This window comes from Eptatretus burgeri, chromosome 13 (genome assembly GCF_056783735.1).
Source record: "Eptatretus burgeri isolate ZD-2024b chromosome 13, Ebu_testis_v1, whole genome shotgun sequence".
Lineage (NCBI taxonomy): Eukaryota > Metazoa > Chordata > Myxini > Myxiniformes > Myxinidae > Eptatretus > Eptatretus burgeri.
The window spans coordinates 30,775,188-30,794,711 of NC_140973.1; the positions used below are offsets into that span (position 1 = coordinate 30,775,188).

The following is a 19,524-nucleotide window of genomic DNA, read 5'->3' on the forward strand; positions in this document are numbered from 1 at the left end:
TCTCCAGTTCTCGATGGAATTATGTTTTTTTATTTGCATAATGTCGACCAGCACATGAGGCTGAGGCCATGAGGTTAATATTACCTCTCTTGGTGGCAAAGAGGCTTTTAAAACGTTTGCTCTTTTCAATTGCTGAGCCAGCCAAGGTTAAAGCTCTGAGGTTGTGTTGTGAGCGGCTGTACCAAGTAGTACAGCCGACAGAAGAGATGTATGTCCTTAATAAAGAGAATGGAGCTGGCTAGCAGCTGGCTTTCTTTATTACCTCATTACAAAAAATTCCTCCAATTATAGCCAGATTGAAGGAGATAATTATGAAATGAGCCGGGAATAATAATGCCTCCTCCACGCCGACCCACCGGAGAATAGAAACCCATTAATCAAATTCTCAAAATCTTCATACCAGTGGCCCAGAAGTAATATGGCAGAGAATCCATATTTAAGCAGAAAAAGATCCTCCATGGTTCAAATCTTCCACTTTTGGAGATTCTGCAATCAAAATAATTATCAATTAATAACATCAAACAAAAATCAATTAATAATCAAAATAACATAAAATAATAATTAAATTGTCATGACTATTGTTCTGGCAACTGCCCTATTACTTCTGGGCCACCCGGTATACAGTATTTGGCTCTTCACAATATCGATGACGTCATTATAAATAATGCTTCACGTATATGATATTGGTAATAATATACAGCTCCTGTTCATCATTAATATTAGTGCTGGTGTGTGTCTGTCTGTGTGTGTGTGCGCGTGCGTATCCGTGTGTGGACCATTATATGCACATTAAATCCTCCAGCAAAAAAATGGTTTGCATAATGACTGCATTATTGGGTTGATTGACTGTCTGTACACAACTGGGGTTGTGGAGTGTGGATATATTGATGTGGATATGCGGCTGAGGTCGTGGACCCACCATTTGGAGAGGTTCGGGGCTGAAAGAATTGAAACCTCGAGGAAGAAAGAACGGTGCCCAGCTGATGATCTGGGCATTTGAGCAATCAGTGAATTGCTTACAGGTTTTTAAAAGGTTCTTACTATTTCGGAACTATTTTGAGGTTTAAAATAAAAATAAAGTTGTGTATAGAATGTTGTGAAATTAACATCATTTACAGCAATTCTTTTTTTTGTTTTGTTTTGTTTTGTTCTGTATGCATAGTCGAGGTTTGTGGAAGAGCTGGTATTAATTAGTACACTGAACAGAACAGGACACAACAGGACAAAAGGAACAGCTATGAGAGAGAGAGAGAGAGAGAGAGAGAGAGAGAGAGAGAGAGAGAGAGAGAGAGAGAGAGAGAGAGAGAGAGAGAGAGAGAGAGAGAGAGAGAGAGAGAGAGAGAGAGAGAGAGAGAGAAACAAACACCAACAGCAGAGATGAAGGCCAAGGTAGAGGCAGACTTGGACAAGCAGTGGATGTGGAGAGGAATGAGGGGCAGGAGAGGATGCATGGTGTGGACAAGATGGCTACAGAAAGAAACTCTCAGGAGGGAAAACTGGAAATTTGGAAGGAGGGATTGGGGTGAAGTTAACGAGGGTGGAAAAGGTCATTGTTTTGGATTCGAGACGATTTGAGATGGTGGTTAACAGCTACATTGATCACCTGGAGTAAGAGTGAGATTGAAGAGACAGAACATTTGTTATCCCTATTGTTCATAACAATGTTAAAAGTAAACTAGAAATAACAGAGATTGCAGACCCTTACCAGAACTTGTTTTGTTTGTTGATGCATCTTTTGATACATCTTTGAGTGGTGTATTTTGTGTGGTGTTTGTGTACTGGTGTGTTATATAATTAATAAGAGACATAATTAGAACTGCCACTTTATAACTGCTAGCAGTGATGAGCGGTTACCGAGACATCCCGCTTTGATGCAACCCCGCTTCGAATGGACACCTGACCTTGACCCATGATGTTTTCATTATTATTCAATTGAATTTAGAATGGGATTAACGTAACTTCAAATCAAACCAAATGAAAGACCAAATCGGTACAGTCCTGCATTGGAGTAATCAGGAGGAACCCGAACAAGCAAAAAGCAAAGATGAAGTCATCTGGAGGAACCTGCAGAGCATTCGCATTTCAGCTGCTACTCCTCTACTCTCAAACCCATCCAGGCACAGTCAAGTGAGCCTGATTCAAAAACAAGAATTTTTAAAAAAATCAAAAAAACAATAACTGAGATCAAAAAAATTAAATAACTCTGGGTTCCAGACCATGTGTCTGATCAAGTTGAAATTTAAAACATGTATTCCCAATCACAAGTAGATCATAAATGTGAAGTTTCATGTCTATTGATTAAGCAGTTCCAGAGAAAGCATTATTTAATATTTTCTTCAATCCAATATGGCTGCCAAACCATGTGACCTATCAATTATTCCTGAACAAACTTCTTCAAGCAAAGGCTTGGAGAACATTTTTGTGAAGTTTCCCCTCGATCTGTCCAGCCATTCTGGAGAAGATTTTTGTATGTTTTAGAGTCAATCCAATGTGGCTGACATGACATCATATGCGTGAACCTTTTGTTCCTCGTGGATTGGCAGTCATACGTGTAAAGTTTCGCCTTGATCTGTTCACCCACTCCAGAGAAGAAGATTTTTAAAGGTTTTTTGTTTTAAAAAAAACAATATGGCTGCCAAATCACATTGACCGATGACATCATCAGATTTTTTTTTCTGTGGACCATTTTATCCCCAGATGAGCCTCAAAGATTTTCACACATCATATGTAGCATTCTACATATGCAATTATGACCTCGTAACGAAGGCACCTATAATGTCATAAAAAAAATCACATTCCCCAATGGGAGAACTTGCCACAAGCCAAGTTTCAATTTTTTCCTTGCTGCGGTTTCAGAGATACAGAGGTCGAAAGTTTTTCCAACATGGCTGCCACACCACGTAACCTATGATGTCACAGTTACCATTAAATCATTCGACATGAGTAATCACGCCAATGGTGAAAATTTTGTCTCAATCTGACAAGTGGTTACGGAGAAAAACAAGAAAGATCTGTGCAGGCAAATGAAATTGCTCGTTGAGCAAGGAATTGCCAGGATAACTTTATCATATCTCCATGATCTCTGAAAAAACAAAAACCTGGAAATCAATTTGGTTCTTACAAGTTGATAGTGCTACTGTTTAATGAGTTATAGCACTTAGTTTGGTCATGATCATAACTTGGAAGTCAATCGGACTTGAAATGGCGTTTTTATCGCAATTTGAAAGTTTTGACCCAACCCCCCTGACATTCGACCCCCGACCGTGAAGAAGGTTGTTGGTGTGACACCCCAATGAAACATATGATTGGATGCAGTATTGGAAGATGCACATTTTGGATTTGGTTTGAAGTCGATACGATGCAGTGATGTGTCTGTTTGTGGTGAGGATGTTGAGGTCATGGAGAGATTCACTTACCTTGGCAGTGATATTCATGTCTCTGCTGGCTGTGAGTCAGAGGTCAATAGACGTCTGGGTCGGGCCTGGGGAGTCATAGATTCACTGGATCATGGGGTGTGGTGCTGCCGGTATCTGTGCGGGAGGACGAAAGTCCGAGTCTTCAGGTCCTTGGTGCTTCCAGTCTTGCTCTATGGATGCGAGACTTGGACTCTGACCAAGGATCTGAGACGGAGACTTAATTCCTTTGGTACCAGGTCTCTTCGGAGAATCCTTGGCTATCGCTGGTCGGATTTTGTGTCCTACGAGCAGTTGCTGAGAGAGACTCGGATGAGATTTGTTACCTGCATAGTCCGTGAGCGTCAGTTGCGGCTGTATGGACATGTGGCTCGTTTTCCTGATGCTGATCCTGCTCACCAGATTCTCTCAGCGAGGGAGTCTCATGAGTGGAGGAGGTCAGTGGGCCGACCACGTGCCTCGTGATTGCAGCAGGTTGACCATCATCTCAAGGAGATGGGGATGGGCCTGGCATCTGCCTGGGGGATGGCCAGACGGAGGCCCCTGGAGTACCGGTGGAAAGTGGACGCAGCGGCGCGCTGTTCTGGCACATGCTCCCATACCTGACCTGACCTGATACGACCATTTTAGCGGACATTATTACAAAAATAAGAATTTCGTTTTTTTGGTGACCTTGACCTTGACCTTTGACCTATATCCACCAAAAACGACAAGTGTCTAAGTTGGACCATGGCCGACGTCTGTACCCAGTTTGGTCATGATCGCTGAAACGGTGTGGCTGCTACAGGGTAAACAAACACACAAACAGACAGACAAGCCAGTAGGCGACATGGGTGGTCGCTAGACTAAGGCAAATTTGAAATATGTAGATAACAGAACACATCAGATGGCATTTTTGCAAAAGCATACAACTAGATCCTGGTATGAACCTACCAGTCAAGTTTCATTAAAATCGGTTGACTCCTCTGGCCTCCAGAGCTGTCCATTACATAGAAACAAACAGACAGACATACAGACAGACGGAAAACCTGAGAATAAGGGTAGTCGAGCGACCACTCAAGAGACAGACAGACACATTGCAATAGTCTCGCATCCCCTTCGGGGTAGAACTTATAACAACATTAACGTGAACAAAATTTATCGATGAATTATGCTTTCATATGCCATTTATTTGAAATGCCATTTATAGTTTGTTTTGATCATGTGCACATCAAAAATTATAAAAGTTCAAAGTTACACAAGGACTTTATGGACACCCTGTAAATGACTCTCTTCAGGACAAAGAACACTACCACCACCACGACCACAACATTTCTGCTTGGCAATACCCAATACCCTCAAGCTACATTAATGTAGGAAACTTGGAAGCCGAATAAGACTTCCCCCTCCAGATCTCAACCACCCATCTGCGGAAGCCTTTTCCTGCTAACGGCTGCCGCTGAGTCCCCCATGTGTTCTTCATTTTTACCCCTGCCGAAGGAGAGGGTATTGCGTTTGGGTCCGTTTGTTAGTTGCCGGAATCCTTTGGATTTCGGCAATTATGTTGGTCGGTTGTGTGTGTCATTCGGTGGTTGCTGGACTACCCTTATTCTCAGGTTTTCCGTCTGTCTTTATGTCTGTCTGTTTGTTTGTATGTAATGGACAGCTCTGGAGGCCAGAGGAGTCAACCGATTTTGATGAAACTTGACTGGTAGGTTCATACCAGGATCTAGTTGTATGCTTTTGCAAAAATGCCATCTGATGTGTTCTCTTATCTACATATTTCAAATTCGCCTTAGTCTAGTGACCACCCATGTGGCCTACCGGCTTGTTTGTGTTTGTGTGTGTGTGTTTCCGCGTCTATAAATTAGTGTCTATAAAAAATAGACACTAATGTTCGCGTCTATAAAAAATTGAAACATTTTTTCTCTGCAACCGCTTGTCTGATCGATGCAAAAATTTAATCATAGGAGGGACTCCTCATGGAGAACATTTTAATGATAACGCTGACATCATCGATCACGTGATATGGCAGCCAAATTGGAGTAAAGGAAAAAATTTGGACATCATCTCTGAAACCGCTAAACGAAAAAATTTGAAACTTAGCAGATGTCATCAGCTCCCTATGAGGTATATAGGGTAATAACTATGATATCATCAGTGAAGTGGTATTCCAACCATAATTGGTTGAATCAAAATCCTTATACGAAAAATCTGAAACTTCATATATCTGATCTTCGACCGACCCGATGTGAGTGAATTATTAAATTTATGACATCATAACCCATGCCAAGAAACTATGTGACAATCGGGTGCATGGATGATACGGATGTATGGGCCATAATAGCAGTAGGCCACAATAGTAGCGTGTTCAGTTAACGATTATATTTTTATTCAGAATGAACGAGTGAGGCGAGACTATGTGCTCAACAAGTGCCATTATAGTTAATGTTGTTGTTGTTGTTGTTGTTGTTGTTATGCCTGGTGTTGGCTTAATGGTTAGGGTAGTGGGCTTTGGATCCTTGGGTCCTGAGTTCAAATCCCGTTCAGCTGTTGAATTAATACTAGGTGGGGTTAACTCTGCCTGTCATCCTTCCGAGGTCGGCAAAATGAGTGCCAGCATGCTGGTATACTGTGTCGGAGTGGCGACCCGTCCAGGATTGTGCCCAATAGCCAAGGAGACTGCTTAAGCAGCACCAATGCTCTGCACAGAGTGTGGTCCCAATTTCCTCCTCCTTGTTGTTGTTGTTGTTGTTGTTAAATCCACAATTCCCCTTGGTTTCATGATAGTTAACTGTTGAGGCAGTTTCTACATCAGTGATAAAGTCAACCTGGATTTGGTTTACTTTGGTCAACCACAATTGCTGGATTTGGTTCCTGAACAATGATGGTTAAATCATTAACATAACACCTTGTACCATCAAGACGAGACTCCCTACCACCATCTTTCGACTGTGCAACAATTCTTGAATGATGTCTTCCCAAACAAGTGTATCAGGAGATGTGGACCACCTCGTTTGCCTGACCAGTCTCCATGAGACTACATTTTATGGAGCTGTGAATGTTGGGAAGGCAATGGCAAACCACCCAGTATAACTTGTCAAGAAACTATTTGGCAGCACAAACGCTCTTTAAAGAGTATGGTACATGTTTTGTAAAACTGTTGCTTCCAACTCAAAAACCACATTCTTTGGATGAACTTAAATACGGCTTCAATCACAAATGTAATTCATGAAATTACTCAGCAGCAACTGGAGAACGTTTTCAACAAGTTGGAAATTGGATTGAATGATGTATTACAAAAGATAGCAATAATGTTGAAGCTGTATTGAGTAAAAACTTGATGAATTATATTTTCATATGCTATTTACAGTTTGTTTCTATCTCATGTACATCAAAAGTTATACAAGTTCAAAGTTCAACATTGACTTTGTGGACACCCTGAATTACAAGTACTGTCAGACCACGACATTCACCGTTCCGCTATCCATGGACCCCGATCACGGCGATTCATAAAATGTGACCTGCTTCTACATTTGCGGCCTGGTGCTTCACATATTCGTGGTTTTTCACAGGATTTTTGATTTTCCCTTTTGAATCATGAACCGCCGGGAACATATACCCCTTTTTCTCCAATTAAAACAATGCTCTGACATTCGTGGATTCGTATTTTTCAGGAACGTATCCCCCGTGAATGTCGGGGTCCAACAGTATACTGTTTGCTATAATTGTCAACCGAAGTGTCAAATCTGACTGGCCTGTTCTGCATCCAATTATACAGGTGTGCAAAACAGCAAAGCTGCGGGTGAATTCTCTGGAAACAAGGAAACGACAAAGGCGATGCGGTATGTCGGGACCAAGAATGTTTCCCAGTATGTTGATAATTGTCACGGATGGTGAAAGCACAACAAGGAGAACAGCACTCGGTAGAGCGCATACCTCTGCCAGGCTGAGCAGTTCACGTTTTATGTCCCACTGATAGAGTGGATCTGAATCTGGAGCTGAACCATAATTTAATCATTTCGTCCTTGTCACACACCCAACTCATCCACCAAGTTTTGTCCGACTCTGTCCACAACTTTTTTGAGATATCGTGCTATATATCATTTTTGTTCCAATCTCTCAATGGTGAAGAATCACTTGAAACATTCTCGAATCCGGATCTTCACCCAAATCGACTCAATTCGTCCTTGTCACACACACACACAACTTCTCCACCAAGTTTCATCGAAATCCGTCTGTAATCATTTTGAGATATCCTGCTCACAGACAGACAGACATATAGACAAACAGACAGGGGTGAAAACCTAACCTCTGTCCACCTTCGGTGGCAAAGGTCCAAATAAAATAACTTCATCTTCACCAAAATCCAGATCTTCACCAAAAATAATCAATTTGTCTTCGTCACCAGGGTGTGATTTCCCTGCCCTCCCCCCCCCCCCCGGCACTACACTTGAAATTGCCATCCATCCCCTGGAGGGGAGGGCAGGGGTGTAGGGAGTGGATAAATTTACCCCCTCCATCAAAAGATTTTGTATTCATGGTGATTGAATTTGTGAAATTTTAACACCTGGCATTAAAAAGTGATAATTGTATGCTGCATCCTTTTTGAGCATGAACTGATTTTAAAAAGCTTGTTCTAACCACATAAACAGTAGAAGATCAGCAGGACATTGTGGTGAACATGTTTTAAAAAAATTAAAAAATCGCACCCATGTTCGATGGAAGTGGTGCTGTTTGGCATTTCCTTCTTGTGATGCTAAGCAGCTAAAGCTCCCCCTTGTGTCAATTTGGCATCAGCACCACTTCAATTTTTTTGATGAACGGACAGATGGACATACAAAATATTGAAGCAGCTACATCACTTAAAAATAGGGGCAAACCCCTGGGTGCTCACCTGGTAGAATAATGATACTAAGGAGGAAGTCAACATGGGATGGAATCAGCAAAATATACCAATGAACCAATGTGATTGCAAATACCTATTTTGGGGGGCAACTCCCCTGGTAAACTCCCTGAGAACCAGATTTTTTAAATGGTGTGAACAAACTTTGGTACATCACAATTGATGAAGGTTGTGGCGAAGTTTTATCAAAAATGTGTGTGCAGTTTCAGAAAAGAAAGCAGATATATTTTTTTAGGGGGGGGGAGGGCAACCCCCTTCCTATACACCCCTTTAGACCCAGATTTTTTTTAATGTCATGAACAAACTTTGGTACACCATGGGTGATGAAGGTTGTAGTCAAGTTTTATCGAAATTGTGTGTGTGGTTTCAGAGAAGAAGTTGCAAGTTTTTGTGGATAGACCGACGGACGGACGGACGACGTGCCATCCCATAAGCTTCCCGGAACTACACAAGGAAATTAGACACAGGTGGAGGCCATTCCGCCCATCATACCTGCGCCACATCAACACCACACACCAATTTATCAACACCAGACCAAAATGAGAAAATGCAAAATGTTTTTTTTTTAAATTAATTGTTTTTTTGTGGGTTTTTTGTCGTTTTTGTATTATTTATTTATTTATTTATTTATTTATTGATAACTATGTTCCAGGTGAGATAAAATGTACTCGTTGTTATCCTGTGATTTAAGTGGTAAGAAGTTTTGAATCTATACATGTAGAGCTTAAATAGTTCCAAGATTATTTTTTATTACTTTTTTTTTTAGTGTGAGAAATGTATTAATTATATATTTAAGTTAGTTCTCCAAAATACGCTCATGGAGTGCGTCCCGGTGTCTGGCCATACGTAGTACGTATATGTACATCTGTTAACATTTGACTGAAACGACATCTCCTCACAAACTACTCGACCGATATGGACCAAATTTGGTCCGATGCATCAGGACAGCAAGGTCTCTCGGGGTTGTGCTCCTCACCTGGATGCACCCCCCCCCAAAAAAGGGGTTGAAAGAGAAGTTTTGCCCCAAATACTGGTATTTCATTCAAAAATCTTCTTTTCAGAAACCGACAACCAGATCCAGACCAAACTGGCCATGGAGCATCGTGACCATAATGTACAAACCTTAAGTTGTGCACCCCATGGCCGTATCTCCCCTGAAAACGGGGCCACAGCTTCCCTCATCCCTCATCCCTCATTTTCACTAAAACATATCTTCATCACAAACTACATGACCGATACATCAGAACAGTCAGGTCTCCCGGGGTTGTGCTTCCCATCCGCATCTGCCCTCTACAAGAGGGTGAAAAAGGGGGTTGCACATTTGAACAAAGCACTCACTGATGGAAAGATTTGCAGTTTAAACTGAGCTTGGAGGTAAGTAAGGTGAACAGAGGGAGGTGATCAGATTCAGGTAAGTCGAGATACTTTAATGGATTACAGGAGGCAGAAGGATCGGGGGTGGGAATATATGAAGGGGGGAGGGGGGTCACAGTGCCAGGTAGTTTACAGGTGATGCTGAAATGATTTTCGGATGTAGATTGTGACGTCGGTAGAATTGTAAGATGATGTTAATTATGATAACGAAGTTTGGTGACTTGCTGAGAGAGGAGAAAGCAAACGGGACAAGGACAATCCATCGTCGTATTATTTATATACAAGAAATTGACGGACAGTCATTCTGAACGCGTTACACGCTTCTTCTCCGGCACATTCCCGAATTCTCGTGTGACGAGTACTGTATGTACTGTACGCTTTGTGGCGCGAAAATCCTGTATGGGCCTCTCTGTGAATATCCCCTCACAAACATCGACAAACAACAACCAACGATGACGACGACACAGAAAACAAATGATGACATAACGGAGATTTCAGGAATGAAACATTTTATTGATTTAAAAATGGTTTGTTTATGAAACAAGAGAGTACTAATGGAAAGACTAACAACAACCGATGATGATAATGATATAATGTATTTGATTAAGAGAGCGTGGATACGGTCACCACGGCCTTGCAGTTGCTGCACCGTTACATCTTCCGGTTCTTCTTCTTCTTCATCTTTTTCTCTTCCACCGGCCCCGCCCCGCCCGCTTGCTGAGTTCGGGAGATTGCGGCGCAATAACATTATTAAACGTAAACCGTTAACTCGTGGGAATTCGGGACCGAAATTTTCTCAACAAGCTACTACTCTAATAGGTGCCAACCATGGGCGGCAGAGTATCTCGATCGGATTTCGAATGGGTGTACACGGATGAGCCTCACGCTACCAGACGGACACAGATGCTTGGTGAGGTGGTTGTGCTTGTGTTTTGGCCCTGGTAGTCTGGCGATTGGTGGTTCTTTCTCTTCCGTTGACACCTCTTTATTTCCAGGCCCCCTTACTGGCCGAGCCACTTATCCGGGTATCGCCGCAGCTTTTCGCCCGAGTAGTCACTTTTTCCTTATCTGCTGAGCACCTCATTAAGGCCTCCAATGGGACGGCAGGGAATCGGGTTTGGAGTCAACAAGTGGGACGGTAGGGAATCCGGTCGGGAATCACCAAGTGGGACGGCAGGGAATCCGGTCGGGAATCACCAATGGGATGGTTTATTGTGTCGGGAATCACAAATGGGATGGTTTATTGGGTCGGGAATCACCAAGTGGGACGGCAGGGAATCCGGTCGGGAATCACCAAGTGGGACGGCAGGGAATCCGGTCGGGAATCACCAAGTGGGACGGCAGGGAATCCGGTCGGGAATCACCAATGGGATGGTTTATCGTGTCGGGAATCACAAATGGGATGGTTTATTGGGTCGGGAATCACCAAGTGGGACGGCAGGGAATCCGGTCGGGAATCACCAAGTGGGACGGCAGGGAATCCGGTCGGGAATCACCAAGTGGGACGGCAGGGAATCCGGTCGGGAAGCACCAATGGGATGGTTTATCGTGTCGGGAATCACAAATGGGATGGTTTATTGGGTCGGGAATCACCAAGTGGGAATCACCAATGGGATGATTTATTGGGTCGGGAATCACCAAGTGGGAATCACCAATGGGATGATTTATTGGGTCGGGAATCGCCAATGGGATGATTTATTGGGTCGGGAATCCCCAATGGGATGATTTATCATGTCGGGAATCACCAATGGGATGGTTTATCGTGTCGAGAATCACAAATGGGATGGTTTATTGGGTCGGGAATCACAAATGGGATGGTTTATTGGGTCGGGAATCACAAATGGGATGGTTTATTGGGTCGGGAATCACCAAGTGGGAATCACCAATGGGATGATTTATTGGGTCGGAATTCACCAAGTGGGAATCACCAATGGGATGATTTATTGGGTCGGGAATCGCCAATGGGATGATTTATTGGGTCGGGAATCCCCAATGGGATGATTTATCGGGTTGGGAATCATCAAGTGGAGCGGCACGGAATCCGGTCGGGAATCGCCAAGTGGGACGGTTTGTCGGATCGGGAATCACCAAGTGGGACGGTTTGTCGGGTCGGGAATCACCAAGTAGGACGGCAGTGAATCCGGTCGGGAATCACCAAGTGGGACGGTTTGTCGAGTCGGGAATCACCAAGTAGGACGGCAGGGAATCCGGTTGGAAATCACCAAGTGGGACGGCAGGGAATCCGGTCGGGAATCACCAAGTGGGACGGTTTGTCAGGTCGGGAATCACCAAGTAGGACGGCAGGGAATCCGGTTGGGAATCACCAAGTGGGACGGTTTGTTGGGTCGGGAATCACCAAGTGGGATGGCAGGGAATCTGGTCGGGAATCACCAATGGGATGGTTCATCGGGTCGGGAATCAAACTTGCACGAGACGGCTCAAAGGCAAGTGCGCTCCATCCAAGTCCTGAAACGCTTCACTTGGAGTTTCGTAAATGCTGATAAAAGGACAAACGTTACAATCGTGTTAGTACAAAGACATATCCTATGTAATTTTGATGGTGAACAATAAAGTCTCCATCTCCCAAACTGTGACTCAACATTGTGTTATTCCAGGATATACGGGTGAGGTATAAAAGACTGCATCATTCGCGCTAAACATCCAGAGATATACTGTATGTATATATATATATATGTATGTATGTATGTATAAAATGATCTTTAAAATCATTTTTTAAATTAAAATTGAAGTATTATACTTGGAACACTGCATGGGGTGTGTTCAGTTACCAAGCAACGAGCTTGCGCTTGTCAAGCCAGCTGTTCCTTAACGGTTTCAAATAGAGTACTTGCTTGAGTACTTAAGCCACTTGGCGAGCGCTTAATAAGAAACTTGGTAACTGAACACACCCCAGGCTGAATGGTTGAGGTGGCTGGTTTAAGATCTTAGGGTCTTGAGTTTGAGCCCCCGTCATGTCATTGAAATAATACCAGGTGGGTTGATTCAGCCTGTCTTCCTTTCGTGGTCGGCAAAATGAGTGCCAGCTGACTGGAATCGGGGGTGGGTCATTGCATCAGCAGCACAGCCGCGCTCCCAGCAATGATGCAACTCGTGATAAACAATGATAAACTCCAGTAGTGTGCAGGATACCACTACTGTAAACTCCAGTTGTGTGCAGGATACCACGACTGTAAACTCCAGTAGTGTGCAGGATACCACTACTGTAAACTCCAGTTGTGTGCAGGATACCACGACTGTAAACTCCGGTCGTGTGCAGGATACCACTACTGTAAACTCCGGTCGTGTGCAGGATACCACTACTGTAAACTCCGGTCGTGTGCAGGATACCACTACTGTAAACTCCGGTCGTGTGCAGGATACCACTACTGTAAACTCCGGTTGTGTGCAGGATACCACTACTGTAAACTCCAGTCGTGTGCAGGATACCACTACTGTAAACTCCAGTCGTGTGCAGGATACCACTACTGTAAACTCCGGTTGTGTGCAGGATACCACTACTGTAAACTCCAGTCGTGTGCAGGATACCACTACTGTAAACTCCAGTTGTGTGCAGGATACCACGACTGTAAACTCCAGTAGTGTGCAGGATACCACTACTGTAAACTCCAGTTGTGTGCAGGATACCACGACTGTAAACTCCGGTCGTGTGCAGGATACCACTACTGTAAACTCCGGTCGTGTGCAGGATACCACTACTGTAAACTCCGGTCGTGTGCAGGATACCACTACTGTAAACTCCGGTCGTGTGCAGGATACCACTACTGTAAACTCCGGTTGTGTGCAGGATACCACTACTGTAAACTCCGGTCGTGTGCAGGATACCACTACTGTAAACTCCAGTCGTGTGCAGGATACCACTACTGTAAACTCCGGTTGTGTGCAGGATACCACTACTGTAAACTCCAGTCGTGTGCAGGATACCACTACTGTAAACTCCAGTCGTGTGCAGGATACCACTACTGTAAACTCCGGTCGTGTATGGGCCTCCAGCCATGTCAGGTTGATCTGCATGTGAGTCGTGGCAATCGATGCTCCATGTTTTAAATGCTGTTCAGCATTTTAGTTCTCATTCTGTGATGCAGTGTTTTTTATCTTGCCAAAACGAAGTTTTTGCAAGATCTGTTACTTGGTAAGTTTTTTTGTTTGTTTGTTTGTTTGTCTGTTATCATTGTGTTTTTCACCCTTATATCACTCTGTAGAGCACAATTCTCATCGGAAACTCTTGTGGGTACACATATCGTAGTATTATTACAATACCCTTCAGCACACATAAAGGTCAAGGTAACTTTGCGGGAAATCATGGAGGTCGACGAAACCCTTATTTTTTGAGTAATTTTAATCGAATCATCTTCAAACTTCATGGGAATATAATTCATGGTCTGGCGCTCAGCTGATTAGTTTTTGGTGGCGATTGGCCTTGACCTTCATGGTTAGCGCCCGAGGTCAAACATATTTGACCCCAAGGTCAAATTTTCAAGTTTTAGGAACCATATCGTGTAGTACCTCAAATTGAACACCTCGATGAGTGCTTTCGAGATATGTCAAGCTTGAGACATTATGACGTCATTTGGTGACGTTATGAGGCAAACGCATATTTTTCATGGTTACTCTGTAGCACGATTCTCATCGGAATCTCTCGTAGGCAGATATTCCTCAAGGATTCGATCCTGGTGGATAGCAGCTCTGTTCACCTCAGTGTGACCTTAAAAAAGTCACACGTGGTCACCTTTTGGCAAGATACGGGTCTTTTTTTTTGTTTTTTTTATCAGCCGTGTCTATTTAGTGTCTATTATAGGCCAGCCTTTGTGTGTGAGAAGTTGATACTATGTTAACTGCAGGGTATTTGCTGTTTTGAGCTGTCTATGTGAATCAATATTACACACGGATAGCTTTGTGTACTGGTTCAACTGATTGAGACATGTTGACATATCACTCACATGCATGCAGTTGACGAAGTACAACTACAGAAGGTATCGTTTGCTGTGAATTTCTTTTTTTTGTTAATGTTCGCATGAATTGGCTCGTAGATATAAATTGGCTTGATGCTCATAAGTTGCGTCCAAGCAAATATCATTTGAATATTTTCCCCACATATGGTTTGATATTTAGACAAACATCGGAGGGGGGGAACTCCCCTTTTGTATTGGTGAAGAATAGATGTACATAATCTGAATTTATAGTTTGTGAATGTTCTACGTCGTTCTCGTAGACAGGTTGGGTGTGTGACGAGGATGAATTGATGAGCTTTTGATGAAGATCCGAATCTGGATATGAGAATTTTTAAAAGTGATTCTTCACCATTGAGAGATGCGGCCAAAAACGATAGATAGCACAATATCTCCAAAAGTTGTGGACAAGTTATGATAAAACTAGGCGGATGAGTTGGTTCGGTGATGAGAACAAGCCGATTCGATTTTGGTTCAGGTCCGGATCCAGATCCGGCCTATCAGTGGGATACAAAACATAAACTGTTCAACCTGGTGGAGGAATGCCCTCTCATCTCTACCAAGTGCCATTTTAGTTTCCTTTACCACTGTTTCCAAATGAACTCTGAAATGCCTTTTTTTATATGAGATGATAATATTGAATTGCTTTGTTTTTGTTTCGTTTCAGCCAAATATCCTCAGATTAAACAGCTAATGGGACCAAATCCTCATCTCAAATGGATCATGATGGTGATGGTGGTAGCGCAGCTCATTGCTTTTTATCTAGTGAAGGACCTCCAGTGGAAATGGGTCATCTTTTGGTCCTATGTTTTTGGTGGCTGCATAAATCATTCGATGACACTGGCTATACATGAGATATCACACAACGCAGCATTTGGAAGCTCGCACATTCTCTGGAACCGCTGGTACGGAATGTTTGGAAATTTACCCATTGGCTTGCCTTACTCTATTTCCTTCAAGAAATACCATCTTGACCACCACCGCTACCTGGGAGATGATGGAATCGATGTTGACATCCCTACTGACTTTGAGGGATGGTTCTTTTGTACCACCATCCGCAAACTGGTGTGGATTCTGTTGCAACCTCTCTTTTACGCAATCCGCCCACTCTACATCAACCCAAAGCCGATCACTGACATGGAGCTCATCAATGGAGCCATCCAGCTCGCCTTCAACCTCGCTATTTATCATCTCTGGGGCCCCAAACCGGTAGTGTACATGATTGCCGGCTCGTTGCTTTGCATGGGCCTGCATCCAATTTCGGGACACTTCATTGCTGAGCATTACATGTTCCTGAAGGGCCATGAGACGTACTCCTACTACGGTCCTCTCAATATGCTCACTTTCAACGTCGGCTACCATATGGAGCACCATGACTTTCCCAGCATCTCTGGCTGCCACCTGCAGAAAGTTTGTATTTTCTCTGTTGTGATTTGCTACATTGTTTTTTCATTTATTTATACAGTTGTAATTTAATTTGCTGCATTTAGCTATGGATATAGTTCAAGTCTCAACTTTGGTTGTTTCTGAAAGGTGGATGGGTTTGCACATTTACTGATCGTTTATTCGGTCAGCTCGCTGACCTAATATAACTGTCCGTCTGTCTGTCTGTCTGTCTGTCTGTCCATCCATCAACAATTTTTATTTTTCTATCTCCTCCTAGACGTCTCGCCCGATTGAGTTCGAACTTGACACGATGATAATACTAGTTGCTCTCTATAGATTGTCTGAGCCCTTTTTCTCATTTTATCCTCAGGGTCAAGGTTACAGGGTCATCAAGTGCAAAATGACCGACTGGTCGAATGGCCTATAAGGAAGCATCGGACGGCTATAATGCATAATGAGTTTCATGGGGATTATTAAGAAGATTTAATTCGACCAATTAGTTTCTCGTTACCTGTGTCATCTGGCCCTGTTTATTGGGCAACACGAGGTCCGCTCACTTCAACACGGCTTCGCGTGGTTATTTTAAGTTCAATTTAAATTCTATTTTCACTCTTAATAGTCACGAAGGTTGATTAACACTCGGTTGCATCAAGTTTTGTGAAAATTGAATGTTTATATCCTCGGTCTGTGTGGAATACATTGCAGCGAGGGGTAGCTTCCATGGGCTTCCATCCATTTCCATGCCATATAACGAGGCTGTCTTAAGCTCTAGTTGATTTCTGTTTGCACTTTTGGGATCTTCTTGTGCAGCTACACTTTTAATGGAGATAATTTTCATGCAAATCTGGTCAGAAACACACTTCATGAGGAAAATATATTTAATTAAAATAACCATGAGATTCGGGAAGGGACACCACATGTTTTCCGTTCACTGCTTCACCTCGTAACCTGTCCTCCTGAGGGACTGCTTATTCGTAGCATTTGTGAGATTAATGTTTATATTTTTGATGGTTTGGGGATGTGCTCGACAAGTATCTGAAAGAATTCCAGTGAAAAACGGACGTTTTAAGATTTTGTTCGGGCATTTCATCTGACTGTGAGCTGGCTGGTCAGGCTGGCTGGTCAACAGACGTGCAGGCAGCGAGTGATTGAGCTTCTCGGTGCCCCGAGGGTCGTTTTTAGTTGGGTTCCAGCTTTGTCCTGGATGCAGCCATTAAATGCACACACTTAGATTATTTATTTTACGGCCATAAACACGAGTTTGAAAATTGTATAATGATGTTGGGAATGATTTCTAGAATATGAAGATTTTTGCTTCGAGCGGCCTCACGCGTTTATTTTAAATTCAATTTGAATTGTTTTCACTTTCCGGAGTCGCTAAGGTTGATTAACACTCGGTTGCATCAAGTTTTGTATCCGAGCTGACCGTCAAACCCGCTCGGGTGTATTTTTTGCAATTGCCCAGGTACCGCCCCACCATTTATTGATGAGAAAAAAGGTGCAAGAAGCATTGGACTGGTGGCTTGTATCATAAGGGTCATAATGTCACCATGCCTTTTAGTTCACCCATTTGCCAGTTTTCCAAAATAGTTAACATGAATTTTGTTTTTTTTTTTCTTCCTCTGACAGGTTCGTGACATTGCTCCAGAGTATTATAACAACCTGCCGTATCACAACTCGTGGGTGAAGGTTTTGTGGGATTTTATCACGGATGACTCGATTGGACCGTACTCTCGCGTCAAGCGCTTGTCCAATATTAAGAAAGATTAGTTCACAGTTTGCTGTTAAGTTTGTGCTTTGTTAAAGGTGATGATTTTTTTTTCCATCATCTTATTTAATTTGCCTCTGCCCCCAAACTCTATTCTTATCCTTGTTACTGATATTAGTTACTGATGATTTGTAGCTCCGGTGTTTTGCTTTGATTGCAAGGCATTGCACACATAAATGAAGGATTGAGATCTGTAACACTTGGTACATCTCCTTTTCATTTTGAATAGCAATGGCTGGCAAGACCTAAAGTGACCTCTGTGTGTTTTTGAATTGTGCAGACATGTGGTGATGTAATTGAAATGTGCAGCTGACGTTGGGAGCTTGGCTTTGTTTGACTGACAATTTAACTTTAACTTAACCAAGAAGAACATAAGTTGAGCTGTTCACGAGTTTCAGTTGTAATTGGATACATCTTTTTTGCTTGTATTTCCAGTGTTTCGTTTTGACATCTGCAAAATGTTTGAAAATGTTGCGATCGTTAAAATATTACATTTCACAGTAAATGTAGTTTCGGTGTATTTATTTTCCAAGAAATTTTGCACTAAACTTTTCATCACCGAAACGTTAAATGTTTCAACATGTTAAATTATTTTCTCAGTGATTTGTGCTGATTTATAAACATTTAACTCTTGAGTTTTAGAATGTGGATTTAAAACAAACCAAGGTTAATAATTAAATTACAAACATTACAACAATGAAATAAACCAATGTCACCCGCAGGGTGACCCGTATCTTGCCAAAAGGTGACCACGTGTGACTTCTTTAAGGTCACACTGAGGTGAACAGAGCTGCTATCCACCAGGAGCGACTCCTTGAGGAATATCTGCCTACAAGAGATTCCGATGAGAATCGTTCTACAGAGTAACCATGAAAAATATGTTTGCCTCATAACGTCACCAAATGACGTCATAATGTCTCAAGCTTGACATATCTCGAAAGCACTCATCGAGGTGTTCAATTTGAGGTACTACACGATATGGTTCCTAAAACTTGAAAATTTGACCTTGGGGTCAAATATGTTTGACCTCAGGCGCTAACCATGAAGGTCAAGGCCAATCGCCACCAAAAATTAATCAGCTGAGTGCCAGACCTTATACTACATTCCCATAAAGTTTGGAGACGATTCGATTAAAATTACTCAAAAAATAAGGGTTTCATCAACTCCCCTGATTTGCGACAAAGTGACCTTGACCTTTGACCTTGACCTTGAAAATTTTGTGCACTGAAAGGGACCGCTATAGGCCTCTGATATGCGAAGTTACAAAAATTTCCTATGATAACTGTGCTCTGCAGAATTTTTTATACGTGATTACAGACAAACAAAAAAAAAACAAAAAAAAAAACATACAAGCTGACTAACATATCTTGGAAAAACTTCGTTTTGGCAAGATAAAAAACTTGAAAAAGCATTCCTACTTGCATAAAACTGGTTGTTGATTGGAGGATCCACATTTTAAAAAGGCATGACTGGTCCAGCAGGCATGATTTGGGTCAAACATTTTGACCACCACGTGGTCTTAATCCAGGATGGTGCAGACATTGTTTGTGTCCTCCCAGGAGAGTGGTGGGGGTGTGCAGATGGTGATGACCTGACACTTTAAGGTGAAAATAATTGTCCTGTGCTGTTCCTTGCTCTGTGCAGAGTAAACATTAAATTGTGCTTTGATAATTTATGCAACGTGTCTGTTCCTTGGCAGAAACATTATCATTTGCCAGTAATACCCCCTGT

General features: G+C 42.6%; 1 protein-coding gene across 1 annotated transcript; it reads left to right on the plus strand.

Moving 5' to 3' along the window:
• Positions 1-10,352: 10,352 nt before the first annotated feature.
• DEGS1 (delta 4-desaturase, sphingolipid 1) lies at positions 10,353-19,468 on the plus strand. Its single transcript, XM_085851912.1, has 3 exons — positions 10,353-10,582; positions 15,307-16,049; positions 17,655-19,468. The coding sequence occupies exons 1-3, from the start codon at positions 10,501-10,503 to the stop codon at positions 17,793-17,795; spliced, it is 966 nt and encodes a 321-aa protein (XP_085708038.1). The 5' UTR covers positions 10,353-10,500; the 3' UTR covers positions 17,796-19,468.
• The last annotated feature ends 56 nt before the right edge of the window (positions 19,469-19,524 follow it).

What these genes read in the sequence shown, in the direction of transcription:
- DEGS1 (XM_085851912.1), top strand. Translation starts at nt 10,501, where the DNA reads ATGGGCGGCAGAGTATCTCGATCGGATTTCGAATGGGTGTACACGGAT. An exon ending in CAGACGGACACAGATGCTTG is followed by an intron (nt 10,583 to 15,306) that starts GTGAGGTGGTTG and finishes GTTTCGTTTCAG; the next exon opens with CCAAATATCCTCAGATTAAA. An exon ending in CTGGCTGCCACCTGCAGAAA is followed by an intron (nt 16,050 to 17,654) that starts GTTTGTATTTTC and finishes TTCCTCTGACAG; the next exon opens with GTTCGTGACATTGCTCCAGA.